At 49.0% G+C, this 20,274-nt stretch overlaps 1 protein-coding gene across 1 annotated transcript in view; it reads left to right on the top strand.

The window, feature by feature from the left end:
• NCS1 (neuronal calcium sensor 1) overlaps positions 1-20,274 on the top strand; it is a 58,714-nt gene that overhangs the window by 25,373 nt on the left and 13,067 nt on the right. The window contains exon 2 of the mRNA XM_007944348.1: positions 15,263-15,287. Within this exon, the coding sequence (XP_007942539.1) occupies positions 15,263-15,287 (25 nt within the window). The remainder of the gene's footprint in view (positions 1-15,262; positions 15,288-20,274) is intronic.

Raw genomic sequence — 20,274 nt, 5'->3', positions numbered from 1 at the left:
GGATAGCTCTCTCAGCTCCTTTAAGCCCTGAGGACAGGCTCTGTCCCTGGGCCCCTTCCAGACCTCTGGCTGTCTTCAGTGTTACAGCCCACTGACCAGTGTTAAAGCTCTTTTAGAGGGTTCCTTGACTTCTCATTTTCTCTGCTTCCATTTCCCCCCCAGCTGCTGCTGCTTTTTCTACATTTCTGTCCAACTTTCCTCTGTGGGGTTGGCTGTATGTACACGTAACCAAAACAGAAAATCAAACTCATTGCCACCCAGTTGGTTTCAACTCATAGCGACCCCCATTGGGTTTCCAAGGCTGTAAATCTTTACAGAAGTAAACTGCCTCGTCTTTCCTCCTGATATGTTCAAACCACCAACCTTTGGGTTAGCAGTCCAGTGCCTTGACCACTACACACACACACACACACACACAAACTCACCCAAGGTTCAAATCATGGCCCTCCCACTAGGGCCACAAACTGACCAGTCGGCTCTCAGTAGGCCACAGACACTTCATTTGCATAGTAGGCTTGATGGCTAGGCTACAACTCACCTCATTTGCTTTGTCTATTGACTAGTCCCTGCAGAGGGCATACCAGTCGTACCAAGGTACAGCCCAGGGTCAGGCTGAGGTTTATAGTTTACCCAGGAAATGTCAATCACCCTGAACAAAAGTAACAAACCCCCTGGGGTAGAAAACTAGGGCAAAGACCCCAGGGTTTAGGAGAAAAATCTCTCAAGCTGTTTTTCCAAAGAACCAAGACAAAAGGCCACATAAAGAAACTCATTTCACCACAATTATGTTCTGGAATGTTCTTCTCTTTTATAAAAGAGTAGATTTGATAAATCCACTCATAAGATTAGGACTCATTCTATGCCAGTATGACCTCTTGTTAACTGGTAACATCTTTACAAAAACCAAACCAAACTCACTGCCATTGAGTCAATTCTGACTCATAGCAACCCCCATTGGGTTTCTGAGGCTGTAAATCTTTACAGAAGTAGATTGCCCCATCTTCCTTTCATGGAGTGGCTGGGGATTTGAATTACTGACCTTCTGGTTAGCGGCCAGATACCTTACTCACTATGCCACCAGAGCTTCTTGATAACATCTTTAAAAAGACCCTGTTTCCAAACAAGATCACATTTACAGGTACCAGGAATTAGAATTTCAACATATCATTTTGGGGACTGAGTTCAATCCATAACAATAATTTTATTTTTAGAGTAAAATAAAATCAATGTGCGATGGGGCAGAATACAAAATCTGCAGAAATATTTGGGCTAGAACATGAGATTTAAACTAAGCCTTGCTCATGGTGGCTGTCTGGGACTCTGCACCCCGAGTCCAGGGTGAACACCAGGCCTCTCCCCTCAGGGCTTCTGTGGAGCATGTCTTTGGGGAGATCTTGGACTTCGTCTACCCCCATGGCCCAGCTGTAGGGATGAAACACTGTTTCTACACCTTTGAACTAGTTAGAGTGAGCATTCTTTCTCCATTTGTCAAATGAGAACATTGAGGCTTGCACTGGGGAAATGAGTCACAAAACTTAAAGCCTGATTTTGGTAAATCTAAAAGCAAGAGGGGTCCAGGGTGTCCCAGGGAAACATGGAGCCCAGGGACCTGACTCTCCAGGGGGCACTTCAAAGGGGTGCTTCAATGACAGTTACCTGGGCAGGAGCTGTGTCTCCTGAGGGCAGGGGTTCAAGTCTCATCTATCCCAGAGCCTGGTACACAGCAGGAACTCAGCAAGTTCTTGCCTTGGTATAGGGGCCTCGGTGGATGGCTCTGTCTTGGAGATGACCTCCAGGCTCAAGTCCTCTAGAATCTGTACTTGGAGCTGGACAGACCTGGATTCTGATCTCCACTCCTCCACACTGGCCATGTGACCTGAGACATGCACTTTTCCCTCTCTGTGAAGCCTCAGTTTCTTTTATCAGTGAAGTGGGGTGATGGTCCCTACCTCTCAGAGTGGGGCCTGTGAATGGGGCTTATGGCAGATGCTTCAGGGCTAAGTAGAAAGCAAGGAGATTGAGTCAGGATTTGAGAGAGATACCACCTCAGAAATTCAAGGAGGGGTCGCTATGAGTCGGATTTGACTTGATGGCAGTGTGTTGCGTTTTTTGCATTAAGTAGCTCTCACACTTGGGCTCCTGTGAGGGGCTGGCTCTTCTTTCTCCCCATCCTGATGTCCACCCTGCCATCTGCTTCTTGACAGCAACAAGACCCCTGACGTTTTATTATAAAACCACAACTTATCACAACAGCATCCTCTCCATGCTGAGTGCCCTGTGTGCTGGGCTCGTCCCTATGTGGCGACCTGCATTATCTTGTTGACCAAGGGCACCCAGCAATCCACTGGCAGGTGGACAATGTGTGCAAAGGCCTGAGGTGGGAGAGAGCCCAGCTGCTGGGGACTACAGGAAGGTCAGCTGGGGGGGGGTGGCGGTGCTCAGGGTGGCAAAGAACAGGTCCCTGGATCCAGGTGGCCCAGTTTGCCCAGTTCTGATCCAAGTCTGCCCTTTGGGGTCAGGAGCCACTCACCATCCACTCTTCATTCCTGAAGCCAGGTTTATGTATTTGAAGATCCCTCCACACCCCGATTAGCTCTTCTGCAGACGGAATACCCCAGGACAGCCCAGTCATCCTCCTACAGTCCAACTGCCCCAGCCCCCTCTTAGCCAGCAGTGAGGCCACCATGAGGGTGTGTAGGAAGAGGAGGGGAGCACCTCTGTCCATTTGGGGTCAGGAGCAGGGTTCAGGAGGAAGGTCAGATCTGGGTTCAGAGCCTGGCTCAGCTTGGTGACCTTAGGCATATTGTCCCTCCCCTCTCATGACATGGCTACAGCGATAGCCTGTGACCCTAGTAGCTTTGGAGGCACTAAGGAATGCATGATACGCTTAGCACAGAGCAGACGTGGAGGTGGCACTCAATAACAACAGCAGCAGTAACAGTAGCTCATGGGTCTTGTCACTGTCAGTCTGTGGGTGGCAGTTGCTGATGTCCTTGGGTTCCCAGCAGGTGAATCTGCCCAGGAGGGTGTTGTGTGAGGCAAAGCAGGCAGGGCTGGGCCCATCTTTCCTGTTGACGGCTGTGTGCCCAAGCCTAGCCCCAGGCCAACCCCTGCTAGCACTCAGTGAATGTGGGTGGTAATAGTGAATGCTATGGAGGCCCGGCTGCTTGCCACGGCATGGTTGAAAGAGGGGGGCTGGAGTTGGGTGGGAGGTCTGGGGAAGTGTGCGGGAGGGGGGCTTTGGTTCTAGGGAACCTGTTCCTTCTGAGTCAGGGTGAGGGGCTCCTGCAGCACCCCAGCTCAGCCAAGGAAAAGAAAAACCAAACTCACTGTCATCAAGTTGATTCTAACTCATAGTGACCCCCTTTGGGTTTCCAAGGAGGTGAATCTTTACGGAAGTTGATTGCCCAGTCTTCCTTCCATGGAGTGGCTGGTGGGTTTGAACCTCCAGCTTTCTGGTTAGCAGTCAAATGCCTCAAGCACTGCACCACAGAGAGTGCCTGGGAATTCTGGGTGAGAGGCCAGGCCTGCTTTCTGATGGAACTCAGGCCTGGCACTGGGGCCCAGCTTCCCTTCAGCTGGGCATTTATAGAAAACAGAAATGGGAGGGTTGCAGGGGTGGGGTGGGGTGGGGAGGGAGAGCTGTCTTTCTTTTCACCCTAGCAGAGGCGTTGAATAATAATCACAACAGCAGTGACAATAATATTAACCACCGTTTATTAAGCACCTACTTTATGCCAGGCTTCTCAGTGTTACTGTGTTCTCTCTTACCTTTGAGACAACTTTACTGAGTGCTCTGTTTTATTTACTTATTTATTCATTTTTGTTGTGGTTTGGGTGAAAGTTTACAGAACAAATTCATCTTCCATACAGCATTTCATACGTGTTTTGTTTCATGACATTGACTGCAGTTCCCCACAGTGTAACAGCTCTGAGTGCTCTGTTCTACAGATGAGGTTCCAAGGTCACCCAGCATGCTAGTGGATCCAGGTTGTCTGGCCTAGAACCTGGGCCCTTTGTCTCTTTCCACACTGCCTCTTGTGTCCATAGGCTGCTACCTGGGCTGATTTCTAGGGGAACGCAGCCTGCTAGGGCTCTGTCCGTGGGAAATGCTTTGTTCTGGCCATTCATTAACACTGTGTGGTGTGTTGGAGCTCAGGGGGACCTGGAGGTCTCAGGGTCTTTCATCGGATGTGTAAGGGGTGTGGTCAAGGTCATGAATTGGGTCAGAAGCAAAGTGAGGCAGCCAGGAGTCCCCCTGCCCCTTCCAAGAGGACCAGTACACATTCGCAGGCCTTCTGGAAACTGGCCTAAGAGGTGCTGTATGACCTCAGAGAGAGGCGGTGATGATTCTCACTTTAGGCCAGCAGAGCCCAGTCTGTATTGCAGGACTGGGCTGGTGGGTCGGGGGTAATTTAGGGCAGGGGGAGCTGTGGCACCTGGAAGATTGTAGGGTGCAGGTGGGTGGAAAACCCGACAAGGTATTTAACTCTCTTTCTGGTCCTCCCCCAACCTTGTATGTGCAGCACTTTACAGCTGGCCCAGCTGGGAGTAGGAGGAGCGGGAGCCATTTCCTCTTTCACAGACAAGGAAAGTAAGGCCCAGAGAGGGAAAAGTGACAAAGTCACACAGCAGAGTTGCAACTTGCTGTTAGGTGCCTTCGGAATCATTTTCAACTCAGAGAGAGCCCACGGGACAGCATAGGATCCCACCATAGGGTTTTCTAGGCTGTGATGTTTACGGGAGCAGGTCACTACACCTTTATCCCCAAGAGCCCTCTGGGTAGCTTTGGACTGCCACCTGTTTGGTTAGCAGCCAAGGACTTAACTGTATGCCACCAGGGCTTCTTAAGGTAGCAGCAGAACCCTGGAAACCAGGTTGCTACAGGGTAATTACCCCCTTTTCAGGTCACAGGTTGTGCCCTAGGGTGGTAGGAGGGGCAGGTCAGGCTTGGGTAGAGGTGTCCCTCCCTTCTCTGACACAGCTTTGCTGTTGTTGCGCAGAGAAGGGGACAAAGAAGAGCGTCGCATTCTGAAGGGACAGCATGGGAAGGAACAGCCCTGAAGCGGTTACAGGCTTTGAGTCTGGCTGTCCAGGGACTATGAGCTCTGCTAAGGGGGCAGTGGTGAGGACCTTAACCTGAGGGCAAAGGAGGAGGATTCTAAAAGGCTAGGGGCAGGGCCAGATGGGGATGATGACCACTGCTGGGTGGGGAATAAATGAGAGGGAGGCTAAAACTCTATGCTAATTACTTTTTGAACCTTCTAATGTACTTGTAGTGCTTAAGGCATTTGATTGCTAACCAGAAGGCTGGCAGTTCAAACCTACTCCTCGGAAGGAAGATCAAGCAATCTACTTCCCGTAGAGATAGTGCCTTGGAAACCCAAGGAAGGGTTGCTATGAATTGGAACTGACTTGATGGCAGTGAGGTTTTTTTTTTTTTAATGTACTCCAACAGAATGTGGAAGTTACCCAACAATATCATTAATAGTGATTATTAATGATCAGAGCTCATAGTCCCTGAACAGCCAGACTCAAATCCTGCAAGTAAAATTTTGCTGAAGATAATTGAAGAACAGTTTCAGCAGTATATTGAGTGGGAACTTCCAGAAATGCAAGCTGGATTCAGAAGCAGATGTAGAACAAGGGATATCATTGCTGATGTCAAATGGATCTTGGCTGAAAGCAAAGAATACCAGAAAAATGTTTACTTAACGTTTCATTGACTATGAGAGGGCATTTGACTGTGGATCATAAAAAATTATGGACAACATCGAGAAGAATGGGAATTCCAGAACACTTAATTGTGCTCCTGAGGAACCTATACATGGACTAGGAGTCTGTTTGAACAGAACAGAGTAAGTGAACACTGCATAGTTTAAAATCAGGAAGGTTATACGTCAGGGTTGTATCCTTTGACCATACTTATTTAATCTGTATGCTGAACAAATAATCTGAGAAGCTGGACTATATGAAGAACAACACGGGATCAGGATTGGAGAAACACTCATTAACAACTTGTGATATGTAGATGACACAACCTTGCTTGTTGAAAGTGAAAGTAGTTTGAAGCACTTACTGATGAAGATTATAGACTGCAGTCTTCCATATGGATTATGTCTCAATAAAAAAAAAAAAACAACTAAATCTTCACAACTGGACCAATAAGCAACATGATGATAAATGGAGAAAAGAGTGAAATTGTCAGTGATTTCATATTACTTGGGCCCACCATCAACACTAATGGAAGCAGCAATCAAATCAGACAACATATTGCACTGGGCAAATCTGCTGCAAAAAACCTCTTTAAAGTGCTGAAGAGCAAAGATGTCTCTTTGAAGATTAAGGTGCACCTGACTCAAGCCATGGTATTTTCAGTATCCTCATAAAGCTGCACAGTGAATAAGGAAGACCAAAGAAGAGTTGATGCTTTTGAGTTGTGGTGCTGGCGAAGAATACTGAAAGTACCACGGACTGCCACAAGAAGTAACAAATCTGTCCTGGAAGAAGTGTAGCTGGAATGCTCCTTGGAAGCGAGAATGGCCAGACTTCATCTCACCTATTTTGGTCATGTTGTCAGAAGGGATCATTCCCTGGAGAAAGATATCATGCTTGGTAAAGTTGTTGTTGTTGTTATCGAGTTGGACCTGACTCATAGTGACCCCTCCTTGGGTTTCCGAGGCAGTATCACTACAGAAGTGGATTGCCCAGCCTTCCTTCTGAGGAGTGGCTGGTGGGTTTGAACTGCCAGCCTTCTGTATAGCAGTCAAGTGCCTTAGCCACTACGCTACCAGAGCTCCTTGGTAAAGTGGGGAGTCAATGAAAAAGGGAAATGGATTGACATACTGGCTGCAACGATGGGCTCAGATACACCAAGGCTTGTGAGGCAGATGCCCAACTGGGCAGTGTTTCATTCTGTTGTACACAGGGTGGCTGAGTTGGTGCCAACTCCACAGCATCTAACAACAACAATGTACTCTGGTCAGAGTGTCATTATCACCCAGTTACAGTGATAACATTGAATCATGTGATTTCATCTGCAAGCATTACAAGTACAAGCTGTTTTCATTTCTGCTGGTATTTTTATAGTTGCTGATGTTGTCAAATTTTTTGGCATCTTATCTATAATATTGTGGTAATTAGTATTTGTGCACCTGTATCAATGACTTTTTTGAGATTGAAGTAGTAATTAAAGGAAAAGGAGAAAAATGAAAAAAAAAAAAAGGCTTCTGTTCAGTTTCTAATAATGTAACTAACTAATAATTCAGTATGGAAAGATTTTACAAAACAGTGGTTTTGTTAGTATTAATATAATCTAAGACATATTACATTTAAACAATTTACAACTATATTTATCACATATTATTCTATGATTAAAATGGACATTAAACATTACTAAGGCTTCTGTATGGTCTGGTAGGTGAGGAGGTCCATGGAAAGGGAGGGTGACACCATGAGTGACTACACTGGGTGATGCTACTGAGTTTGAGGAGCCTGCATTTGGAGTCTGGGCAAAGAAGGAGAGGCCTGGGAACTGGGGAGGAGCAAGCCAGGAAGGAGGAAACCAGGAGACAGAGGCCCAGGCAAACTATACCTTTGGAAGGAATGGTTATCAAGCAGTCGAGACTAAAGACAGTGTTGCTTTGAGGGGTCACCAGTGGCTAGGGCCAAATGTCCTCCATGTTCTCTTTTTGTGTTAATCAAGTCCAAGAGGCCCCCTCGGGCCTCACGGGGGTGGGCAGGGGTTTGGGGAAGGCATAGAGGCTTTTCCACTCAGCCTTTGTCCCTGGAGATGGAAACAGGGCCTGAAGTAACCACAGAAAGGGGTGGCTGACAAGGCGAGTCATGACTGTCTGCCCACGATCCCTCCTGCTGCAGCCAGTGCCTCTGTGGGGGCCTCCAGCCCCTGCTTTCTGTTCCCACCATGTTTGAGCTGTGCATCAGTCAGAAGAGAGGTATTTTGCTTTAGGGAAATCAAACTCAGACTCAACATTTATCTTAGGCTCCAGGGACCAGCTCTTGTGTGCGTTGCTGGCAGACAAGAGCTGTGTGAAGGGAGGTGGGTGGGGAGCAGCTGAAGCGCTGCTTTGATGCAGGAAAGAGGCTGTGGGTTCTGTGGTGTTCCCACGGGGGCTCAGGGCTATGGGCCTGGTATTAATGGACCAGCTTGGGCCACCAGCCCACTCTGAGCCTCCAGCTGGCCCCCTTCTCCCACTCTGCAGCCCTCACACAGGGATAGGGAGGAGAGTGGACACACAGCCTTTCTCTCTTTATGACTGTGCTCAGTTCTAAGCTGGGGAATCTTCTACTCACCTCCCAAGAAGCCCTCCCAGTGGCTCTGCCTGGTAGGACTTTATACCCCTTATGAGTCAGAATCAATGTGACAAGTTTGGTTTGGTTTCCCTGCAGATAAAGATTCTGAGGCTCAGAGGTGAGGACTCAGAGCTCTCTTTTCCAGCCACATGGAGAGTGTGGCTGGTCCATCTTGAAGATTGTCCACCCAAACCAAACCCAACCCGCTGCCATTGAGTTGATTCCAACTCATAGCAACACTATAGGGCAGGGTAAACTACCCCCTCGGGTTTCTAAGGCTGTCAGTCTTTATGTAAGCAGACTCTCTCATCTTTCTCCCATGGAGTGGCTGGTGGCTTTAAACCATTGATCTTTTGGTTTGCAACCAAATGCCTTAACTACTGCACCACCAGAGCTCCATTGGGATTATCCACAGTAGGTTTTAAATCCTGGCTTCCTAATGAGTTTGGGTCCTTCTTGCTTAGAGGCAGATGTGTGCTAGAGAAAGGCAGCTCATTTTAAAAACTGGCCGAAGCCAAGTGTCATTGTGAAGGTAAGCATGGTGTGAGAAACAAGTTGTAGGATGTGTTTCAAACCCAGCCAATTGGCTTGAAGACAGTGGAGAAATAAACAAAGATTTATTCTCTGCCTCTTGTGTGCAGGACACTGGGCTGGGTTCCGAGGAAGATGCTGGGATGAGCAGGGGAAGTATGGTTGTCCTCTGGGGGTGTAGCGCCCTGCTGGGAAGGTAAGGAAAGAAGTGCTTCTGCTGAGCACTTGCTGGGCACCAGACTCTGTGCCAACCACTTTAAGTGCCTTGTCTTAGTGAAGTTTCCCAACAACTCTGTGAGACAAAAGGAGCTCTACTGGTGTAGTGGTTTGACTGCTAACCAAAAGCTCAGTGGTTCAAACCCAGCAGCCACTTCACAGAAGAAAGATGAGGCGTTCTGCTTCCATAAAGATTTACAGCCTCAGAAGCCCAGTGGGGGTCATTATTATTTGGAATTGACTCCATGGCGGTAATTTTGGTTTTGGTTCTATAACATAGAGGCTGCTATTAGTCCCAGTTTTCAGATGAGCAAACCAAGGCTTAGAGATGTGGAGTCATTTGCCTGAGACCACACAGTCAGAAGGGTCAGGGAGCTGGTCTGGAGCACTGGCTGGCTGACCCCAGAGTCCTTGTCTGGACCACTCTGCTCTGCTACTGCCCTGCCCTCTGCCACACCCAGAACAGTCAGGATCCCCTCTTACCCTCTGTCCTGGGGCCTGTGGGAAGACTGACTAGGTAAAGCAGCAATTCCTACATGGGAGAAGGTGTGAGAAACAAGTTGTAGGATGAGGAAGACGCTGGGATGAGCAGGGGAAGTATGTTGTCCTCTGGGGGTGTCGGGAGGTTGTCCCAGAAAAGGGACATCTTAGCTGGGACTTGAAAGATGAATAGGGACTACACAGGTGAAAGAGGTGGGGAAGGGTGTTCTCAGCAGAGGGACTAGCAAGTACAGAGGCCTGGAGGCAGAAACTGTCAGAGACGATTGAAGGGGGTATGTATTAGTTTTCTGGGGCTGCTATGAGAAAGTACCACCAGCTGGGTGGCCTCAAATAACAAGAATGTGTTGTCTCCTAGTTCTGGGGGCTAGAAAGCTGAAATCAAGGCGTCAGCAGGGCCGTGCTCGCTGAAGTTCTAGGGGAAGACCCTTCCTTCTCGTGGTTCCTGGCAGTCCTAGGCATCCTTTGGGTTGTAGATGCCTCTCTGTGAACATCTGCATGTGACTGTCTTCCCTCTGTGTCTATCTCAGTGTCTCTCCTCCTTTTTTAGATAACGACACCAGTCATATTGAATTAGGACTTGTCCTATTCCAGTGTGACCTCATGTTAGCTAATAGCGTCTTCAAAGATTCTATTTCCAAACAAGCTCATGTTCACAGGTAGCAGAGGTTAGGACTTCAGCATATCTTTTTGAGGACCTTAGTTCAGCCTATAACAGGTTGAGATGTGGGCAGGGACCCGAGGGGGCTAACTGCACTGTTGAGTTTGTCTTTCATCCCCGCTGCGTCCCTGGGCTCAGACCTTGAGCCTGGGAAGCTCTGGGAAAAGAGGGCATGGGACTCAGGTGTGAAGCCTCAGCCCAGGAACATTGCTTTGGTTTGGGGCGAGGGTAGAGGCAGAGAGAAGTTGGACTCAGTAATTGTCCCCCATCCCCTTACCCTCTCCCAATGCTTGTGGTGGTTGGAACTGCTGGGAGATGGTGCCTGAACCAAGCCCTCCTGGGGGGCCCATTGTGGGATGAGGCAGTGAAGGGAACTCCCAGGCATGTGTGCTGTTACTGGAGTTTGAGATGGTTATGGGGTGATGAGGACAATCATTTTCCCCAATTTTTTATTTTGAAAAATCTTGAGAAACATTGAAATAATAATGTAATAGATGCCCTTCATCTAGATTCACCAGCTGTCAGCTTTTTTGCCACATTTGTGTCCTCTCCCTTAATAATAGAAGCTCTGGTGGTGTAGTGCCTAAGGCGTTTGACTGCTAACCAGAAGGCTGGTGGTTCAAAACCCACCAGCCACTCCTTGGAAAGAAGACTGGGCAATCTACTTCTGTAGAGATACCACCTCAGAAACCCAAGGAGGAGTCGCTATGAGTCGGAAGTGACTTCACGACAGTGAGTTCAGTTTTGTTTTTTTTTTCCAGTTACCTTAATAATATACATAAAGGTGTGTATTTCTGAATCAGTGCACAAGCTGCAGACACCCTGACCCTTTGCCACAAACTACTTGAGTGTGCATCTCCAAAGAATAAGGACATTCTTGTCCACAGCTTCAGTAATATTATTGCCACTCCTAAGGAAACCAACGTCAAGTCCACAACAGCATCTCATAGCCAGTCTGTCCATGGTTCAGTTTCCCAGTCGTCCCAGTAATATCCTTTATAGCTGTTTCCTCCCTCCTGATCTAGGGTCCAGTCCAGCATTGTATGTGGTGTTCAGTTCCCTTGACTCTTTTTTTACTGTGGTAAATATATATAATGGTGGCTGTGTGGTGCAAATGGTTAAGTGCTGGACAATAAGCCATGAGGTTGACAGGTTGAAACCACCCAGAGGCACCTTGGAAGAAAGACCTGGCCTTTCCAAGTGGTCAGTGCCTTGAAACCTTATAGAGCGTACGTGCCTGTACCTGCAATCGTGCATACTGAGAGCATACACACCCCCTGCATGTGTGTGGTCCCCATGAGTTGGAATCAACTCGATGACAACTAACAACATCAAATATGTATGTAACAAAGCATTGGACATTTCAGTTCTTCATATATACAGTTCAGTAACATTTTGTTCATCATGTTGTTGACCATCAACCATTAACCATTCACAGATTTCCTATCACCCTTAAGAGCAGCTCAGTATCCCTTAAGTCTCTCTTTTCTTCTCCCTCTGTCCCACCCCTGATGACTCTCCCCCCAATGACTCTAATAAACTGTGGTCTCTATAACTTGCCTAATTGAGATATTTCATGTAAGTGGGATCATATAATATCTGTCCTTTTGACCCTGACTTATTTCCACTTAGCATAGTTTGCAAGGTGCGTCCATGTTGTAGCGTGCATCAAGACCCCCTTCCTCCTTATGGATGGGTAATGCAAACTCCATCGTATGTGTGTAGCACGTTTTGCTTATTCATCCATCTGTTGATGGATATTTAGGCTGTTTCCACTCTTTGGCTACTGTGAATAGTGCTGCAGTGAACGTTGATGTGCATGGTTGCCTTGTCTCTGTAGTCTTTTTCTAGAACAGTCCCTCACCTTGTTTTGTCTTTCACGTCACTGACTGAAATGCCCTGACCAGTTGTCTTGTAGAATGTCCTGCCTTCTGGATTTGCCTGATTATGTCCTCATGATTAGACCCAGGTTAAATATTTTTGGCAGGAGAACTCCACAGAAAATGTGTTCTTCCAGCTGCACCTAACTGGGGGCACGTGATGGAGAGCTGTTTTGTGATTGAGGATGCCAGGTTTGATCAAGGGCGATCACTTTTTATTTTAATAGTTGTCTTTTTATTGTCTATTAGGAAACATACAATGAGTGCATGGCACTGGTAATTTTATGGGTAATATTGCTGAGACAGAAGGTAAATAAGACAGTAAATAAAAACAAAGAATTTTTAAAGCAAAATCCTGAGTGATTTATTGGACAGGTGGGTAGGGAGAAGTCATGAAGGTGGAATGGGAATGACTGAGCTTCTGGAAATCCAGACGGAACGTTAAGAACGTAGGCCTTGGTATCCAGCAGACCTAGGCTGTGGTCCTGCTGAGCCTCTGTTGACAGTGATGCCCCTTAGATTGTCTCTCTGAGCCTCTCACCTGTATAGTGAGGCTCATAGGACCATCTCTAGGTTGGGATGCTGGCTGGTAAGCAGGGGGCTGCCTGACCTTGCCTGGAGCTCCTGGCTGGTGGAGAGGCTGGGGTCAGGGGCAGGCCCCCAGAGAGCTGCTCCAAGGCCCTCCGAGGCTCCCATTTGTGAAGCATTTAAGAGCTGCCAGCCTTGGTGTGGTGCCAGGGGATACCAGAAGGCCTCAACTGTTTCCTAAAGGTTAATTAGCTGCTTACAGCAGCTGGCGGGGCTTGTCTCCCTGACCCCAGCTCATGTCCTGCGGGGCTTTGCTGCCTGTAGATTACCCAGTCTTCTCTATTGGGGGCAGTTTTAAGGTGTGGGGTGGTAGGGCAGTTAACTATGTGCTCTCCCCACCTCCCATGGCTGCTACATCCTGGAGACTTGATCTGGGGCTGGGAAGACTGGGGACAGAGAGATTCTGAGGAAGGCTGCTTGGGGTCTTCGAGGGAGTGTCTCCAAAAACCCTTCTTTGACCCTTAAAGCCAAAGACCACCTAAGCCAGCAGTGGGCCTGCCACCAAGGGCCTTGCCACTCAGTTCCTGCTGTTTATGTCACATGATGGTGCCCCCTTGCCAAGGTCACACAAGACCATGTAGCCTCACTGGCAGTTTTGAGGTGGGCAGGGGTGGGAGAAGGTGCTTACGGGAGCATACATCCTGGGCTTTGGAGGCACAGTGCTGACCGCGCCCTTTCTGGCAGGGTGGCATCGGACAAGTGAGCACATGTGTCAGAACCTTATCTTCTCATTGGGAAAATAGGATCACACTTACTTATGGAATTCTTGTGAACAGCAACAAATGCTTTCATCATTACAGTAACCCTATCTTACAGATGAGGAAATGGTGGCTCAGCGAGGGGGAAATAATTTGCCCAAGGACACACAGCTAGTAAGCTGTGGTGGTGCTGGATTTGAACCCCAGTGGTCTAGTCTGGCTCCAGGCTACATGCCCCTAAGCTTCCACCTGAGCTATGAGGGGCTTCCTGTGTCTTCCAGTTCAGGCCTTTAGCATTGGCCCTTGACCACTACCACCCTTCACAGCTGGGTGTGAGTGGCAGAGCCAGGCCAACTCAGCCTGGGTTCTGTCCCCCCTCCCACTCCACATGCTTTGCGAAAACTTTCTCTTGGAAAGTTGTGCTCTTTTATATCAAGTCCGGGCGTCCGGGCAACTGGCATCTCCGACCTTCTTCCTTAGCCTCTGGCTCGGCCTTGTGGGGAGAAGAGTGCTGAAGAGGAGGGGCTGGTGGAGCCTCCAGCCTGGAGGAGGCTGGAGCCACAGACCTGGGTTCAAAGGCCCAATCACCCACGTACTGGCCTTTCTGTGCCTCAGTTTCCATATTTGGAGTGAGGGCAGAATAATGCTGTTTTCTGTCAGGGCTGTTGTTGGGGTAGCCAAGCCAAAGCACAGAGGCATCCGGGCACGTAGCGGGTACCCAGTATTTGGCCGTTGTTACCAGCTTGCTTTGAGTGGTTTTTGAAAAGCAGCCTCCCCAAGTCTGCTTAGGCACAAACAACTCAAGACACCCCCTTGGGCCTCTCTTCCCACTTCCCTGGGAAGAATTCCAGTTCCCTTACTCACCTCAACCCAACCCCCACTTTACAGTTTGTTCCTTTGTTCCCTTGTTTGTTCTGTTCATTCATTCATTCATTCATTCATTCCACAAACCTGTATTGAGCCCATTCATGTACCAGACTCCCTGCTGGGGTTCAAGAGCTTTCACACCTGCTATGATGAACAGCTCTGGAGACAGGTGCTGTTACTATTATCTCAGCTTTGTAGATGAGGAAACTGAGGCATGGGGAGCTTGAGGAGCTCTCCCAAGGTCCCACTCCCAAGACAAGGCGTGAGTATGGCCTTGAAAATGGTTTGATGTTCTTGTTCAGTGATTTTAGAGAGAACATTGGTTTGGTTCCAGCTCAAACCAATTCAGTGCTTTTCAGAAAAAAATAAATAAATTTTTTTTTTTTGTTTTTTTGTCTCATGCTTCAGTAAAGAATGACTATTTGGGCTTGGCTCAAGGTTCAACCACTTTATATGGCTTGTTCCAGCTTTTGGGTCGTGGCTCAGCTCATGTCTTACAAATAAAAGAACCTAGGACTGACCACTGAGAGAGACTGGAGGGACCAAGAAGGGAAGGATGTTGGGGTTACTGCTGGGGCTGGGCTGGGTCCCCCACATGCAGGGGTTGGGCAGCAACTTCTCCAACCATGCCGTCTCCAGGGACCGAGAGATGGGGAAAGAGTATGTCTTAAATGTTGGCCTGCGAGTGACCACCCTGTCTTTCCAGCCCCAGGAACCTAGGGAGAAGTGACCCTTGAATGTGAGAGTGTCCGAGGCAGGTCTTGCAGCAGCAGGTTTGGGGAAGGATGGGGGCAATGTTTGTTCCCTGCTGGGGTCGCCAGACACAGAGCCTCTGACCGGCACTATCTGCCAGGGAAGCATTTTCTTGTTTGGAGCCTGGTGGCATCCCCAACCTGGGTAGGCAGGCCATGGGGTGGGGAGGGAGTGAGAGGGGCTTCCTAGTGAAGGTCTGCCTGTACCCTGTGGCACCTCCCTGAGCTAAAAGGCTACTTTTCACTTTTCTTTTGCAGTTACCGAGAAGGAAGTCCAGCAGTGGTGAGTAGCTGCTTTTTTTTCAAACTCTTGGGGGCCTGGGGGTATCAGTTTTACACTGATGGGGACCACAGTCTGCTTCCCCCTTCCCTGTGGAGGGGCCCTTGAGAGTGGCTTATCCACAGAGCAGTTCACACAGCCCCTGGCTTCCTTTGCTCCTGTGAGACTGGAATACTTTCAATGGTATTGGAGTCAGGGATGGTGTCGGGGTGTTGGTAGTGATTTTTCAACTTGTGTGGCATCCATGATGACCATCAGGCCTTGAAGGGTTAATTCCAGCCCTGCCCACCAAAGGGAGAAAGGGATTCAGGATCCAAGAGAAACAAGTCAAGAGACTGGGTTCCAGGCCTGGCTTTACTAAATTATCTCATGGCCTTGAGAAGTCTCTTCACCTCTCTGGGGCTCAGTCATCCCTCCTATGAAATGATTGATTAGACCGGATAAAGGATGTCAAAGAGGTTTCCTATTGGATGCTAGCTCTAATTAATCCATAATTAATAGATTAATTAATTAATGCCTGGAATGCTGTGTTAAGAAAGATTCTGAGACTGCCTATTATGGAGCAATGGAAACTATTGCAGTGAGAGATTAGTGAGATCTGTAATGGATTATTGATGCCTGCCCTGGGTCTAGGGGAAGAGAGTGGCATATTATATATCACTGTAGAATGTAGAGCACAGGGCAGGGGCTCATACTATAAAGTGAACCTGAGCTGGGGGCAGGGAGAAGGTTGAAGGGGCAAGGTTTCTGTAAAGTTTGTTGTTGTTATGTGCCGTTGAGTTGGACCCGACTCATAGAGACCCCTCCTTAGGTTTCCAAGGCAGTATCACTACGGAAGTAGATTGCCCATCTTCCTTTCAAGGAGTGGCTGGTGGGTTTGAACTGCCAGCCTTCTGGTGAGCAGTCAAGTGCCTTAGGCACTATGCTACCAGAGCTCCCTCAGTAAAGTTTAGTGGTTTAGAAATAGACTTTGAGTTCTAGCTCTGCCTGTTCCTATCCTAGTGACCTCATACAAATGAATTAATGCCTCAGCCTCAGTTTCCCCATCTATACAGCAGGAATGATGACACACCAGGACATCTCATGCAAAGAGCCTAGTACAGTGCCCAGGAAATGGCAGTCATTGCTGCTGTTCTGTCCACTCTTCATTGGGGAACTGAGGCCCAGAAGTGGCCCTCCATCACATAGCCAGGCCATAGGGGGCCGTGTCAGGACCCAGATTATGAGACTCCTAGGTTAATGCCCCTCTGCTGAGAGGTGGGGCACAGATAGACAGACCCTTGCACCTCCATGTCCCAGAGTCCATGCTGCAGAGAGTGTAGAGCTGTGACTGCCTGCCAAGCCCCGCTGACCCCTTGCTGGATACCCAGGCCAGGTGGGCAGAGCTTGGCTAGGCTGTATCCTGGCAGGGGGAGCAGAGTGTGAAACATGGTGGCTGGCATCCTAGGCCTGGCTGTGTGGGCCTGACCTGCTGCCAACCTCGTTCCCCATTTCTTTACTTTTCTGAGTGGGCATTCCAGAAATGTTCCTGCTTGTAGGCCTTTGTCACTCAGCTCTCCCTTCCCAAGATGCCCCATTCTTCCTTCCTGGACCGTTGTCCATGCAGCTTTCCCTCACTCCTCCTTTGTGGGCCATCTGACCCCTCCTCCACCCGCAGCACAGCCTGAAATGCCTTCTCCGTGAAGCCTTCTGGATCCCCATCTGTATGTATTCTTCCTCCTTCCCACTCAGCAGTCAGAGGGCACTTTTTCTTTGAATAAAAACCTGAGAACCCTTCTCTACACTGTCATAGTAATGATTGCCTTGTATTTCTTCATGAGGAGTCCCAGAGTGGCACAAACGGTTAGGTGCTAGACTACTGGCTAAGAGGTTGGAGGTTTGAACCCACCCAGAGGCTCCTAGGAAGACAGGCCTGGTGATCTGCTTCTAAAGATTACCAAAAAAACTAAATTCACTGCCGCCAAGTCATTTCCAACTCCTAGCAGCCCTTCCTTGGGTTTCTGTGGTGGTATCGCTACAGAAGTGGATTGCAGTACGCCACCAGAGCTCCCATGGAAACCCCATAGAGCATTTCTGCTCTACGCACGTGGGGTCACCATGAATTGGAATCAGTCTGACAGCAACTAACAACAGCATCGATATCTATATATAGATAGATAGAGAGAGAGATGGATTTTAAGGAATTGGCTCAGAATATCAGGCTGCTTCTACCCTGCTTGGCTTTTGGGATCCAGTCCACGTTTCCAACGTGGTTTCCAAGGTTTAGTGCATCTGGCCCCTCCCAACTCCACCAGCCTCATGGCTGTCTCCTCTGCCCTTTGCTGTCCACCTACCCACCCACTCACTGCCAACTGCCGTGATAATCTCCTGAGCTGAGACAGACTCATAGTGACCCTATAGGATAGAGTAGAACTGCCCCATAGGGTTTCCAAGGCTGTAAATCTTTATGGAAGCAGACTGCCTCATCTTTTTCCCATGGAGTAGCTAGTGGGTTTGAACCGCCAACCTTTTGGGTAGCAGCTGAATGTGTTAACCACTGTACCAGCAGAGCTCCTTCTGTACCTATAGCCAGCCTGAATCGCTGTCTATTCCTTGAACTCATCTTATTCTCTGGGCTTCCTGATCTGGCCCAGGCTGTTCCCTCTGCTTGGTGCACTCATCCTCCTCTGCCTGACTAACACCTCACCCTTCAGGCCTCCCTCCTGGAAACCTCCCCAGACCCCCAGATTGTGTTAGGGGCCTCCTCTCACCTGCATGGCCCAGTGGCTCTCCCATCACACTGTGACAAGTTATACTGCAGTTACATGCTTATGTCCCTCTCTACCTCCCTGTTGTCCTTTGCCTCGTTCACCATTGTGTCCCTAGAGCCTGCCATAGTGGGTGCTCAGCATCCAACAGGCACTGTCCTAGGTACTTCAAGTACACATTGACTCCTGGCAGCTGCCCTGGGGGCCAGCATGGTTTCTTATCCCCATGTGGCAGATGAGAAAACTGAGGTTCAGAGGAGGTTCCAGGTCAGTGGCGGGAAGGCAGCAGGGCCAGGTTTGAGAATCTCCAGAACTTGAGCTCTGGCTCTGGTGGGTGAATATTTGAGTGAGGAATGAGTGAACATGTAAGGATCTGGGGCCACATGCAAGTTCAGAATCTCCTGAGGGACACAGCAGGGGAGGTCAGTGGTTAGAGTTGATGGGTGGGAGTCAAGGGACAGATGTGAACCTGGTGTCTACCACCTGTGCCCTGGCCACTGCTACGGTTGCTCATAGAACAATATCTCCCCCAGAGGACTCAGGAAACTAGGGCTGGGGAGGGGGCACCAGGAACTATGCCCACCTGGGCCCAATCCAGGCAGAGAAAAGGCCCAGGAGAGACAGCCCAGATACTTCCTGAGTACTGGAGTAGGCCAGACACACTCTCAGACATGTCTTGTTTATTTGATGCTCACAGTGAAGGTCCCATCATGCCCACTCACAGTCAAGAAATAGCCTCGGTGGATGCTGGACCTGCCCAAGCTCCTGGGAAGTCCCATGGCAGGGCAGGTGGGCTTTAAGCCCCAGGCCTTTGAGCCATGCCAAGTCCCCTTACCTACCCCATCCCTGGTCCTGCAGACCTCCCCCCCACACACACACACCAGGGACATGTCCCTGCCCTAGTTATACCTGCACCTTCCTAGAGAGTCTGGTGGTGAAGTGGTCCAGATTGTCAAGAGCACAAGCCCAGTAACAGTGATGTGTTGCTTTAGTCTCCCAGCTAGGTATCCCATGGCATCATCTGGAGTTGTTTGTATTGAAGAGAGAGGAGGCCAAAGCTGAGACAGGTTGAGCCCACAACAGGGTCTTGTTGGCAGTCTGGGGCCCTTGTCACCACCCCTAGATTCTTGCTCTTGACCACTTTGGTCCCCACTCACTTTATTGGAATCTTAGGAAGGACAATGGGGCTGATAAAGAAGCTGCAGCCATTTCTGGGCCTTTACATGTGATATTTGTGAAAATCATCATCAGGGAAAATGAAGCCAACGTAACACTGAGTGGAAACAGCAGGGCACAAATAGTACGTCTAATACCATCATGTGATGGGGGAAGTGCAGAGAGAAAAACAAAGAGGAGCAAGAGACAGGCCACAGGCTGGTGGTGGGTGTGTTGGGGTGGGGGGATCATGGATTATGAGTACTCTTTTCCTTTTAATTTTCTGTTTTCCAAATGTTCTGTAATGGTTGCATTACTTTTATAATAACCAAATAACCCAGGAGTGTTGTAACAAAAACAGTGGGTAGAAGCAGGCAGAATTTTACAGCCGCCTCAACAGGGCCAGCTGTCAATCCTGGACCATCCTACACAGACATGGGTAAGGAGGCGGGCCTCTGATTAATAAATAACCTCATCTTGGCATCCACTGGGCATCTCCTGGGGGGCCAGGCACTGCTAATACTTAGAACAGGGCTATGAGATAAGTCTTAGGTGTAGCCCCATTTTATAGATGAAGAAACTAAGGCTTGGAGGGGTAGAGGCTTGCCCATGTCACACAGCACTGTGTGTGTGTGTGTGTGTGTGTGTGTGTGTGAAGTCTGGGTGCAGTTCCCTTTGCTTCTGTGGCCCAGGCTGTCAGGACCTCAGATCTGCTGGCTCTTGCTTGATGGGAAACTCCGCAGAATGGAAGGCAGTGATGGGGGTGGGAGAGAAGAAAAATCATCCTCATCCTTGTGCTTGGGTCCCTCCTCTAGATTGTCTGAAGTCAGGTCTCCAGGGAGCTCTGGAAGGAGAACGCTGGGAAAGGAATTGTTTGAGAAGATAATGGGAGAACAGTTCTTCAAGGCTGCTGCTGCGTTGTGGCAGCTGTGTGTGGCTGAGTGCAGCTTGGGGTTAGGGCTTAGACCAGATCAGGGTTTCTCCACCAAGAAAGGACAGAGGTGTTCACCACCAGTGCCCTGGCCACTGCTTTATTCTCTAGCTATCTCTTTGTTTATTTCCTACCGTCCACACTGTAAAAAGCAGCC

Source organism: Orycteropus afer, unplaced genomic scaffold (genome assembly GCF_000298275.1).
Source record: "Orycteropus afer afer isolate SDZICR_OR568_19922 unplaced genomic scaffold, OryAfe1.0 scaffold00123, whole genome shotgun sequence".
NCBI lineage: Eukaryota > Metazoa > Chordata > Mammalia > Tubulidentata > Orycteropodidae > Orycteropus > Orycteropus afer.
Note: the sequence above shows the minus strand (reverse complement) of the source record. Positions and strands in the feature narration are given on the sequence as shown.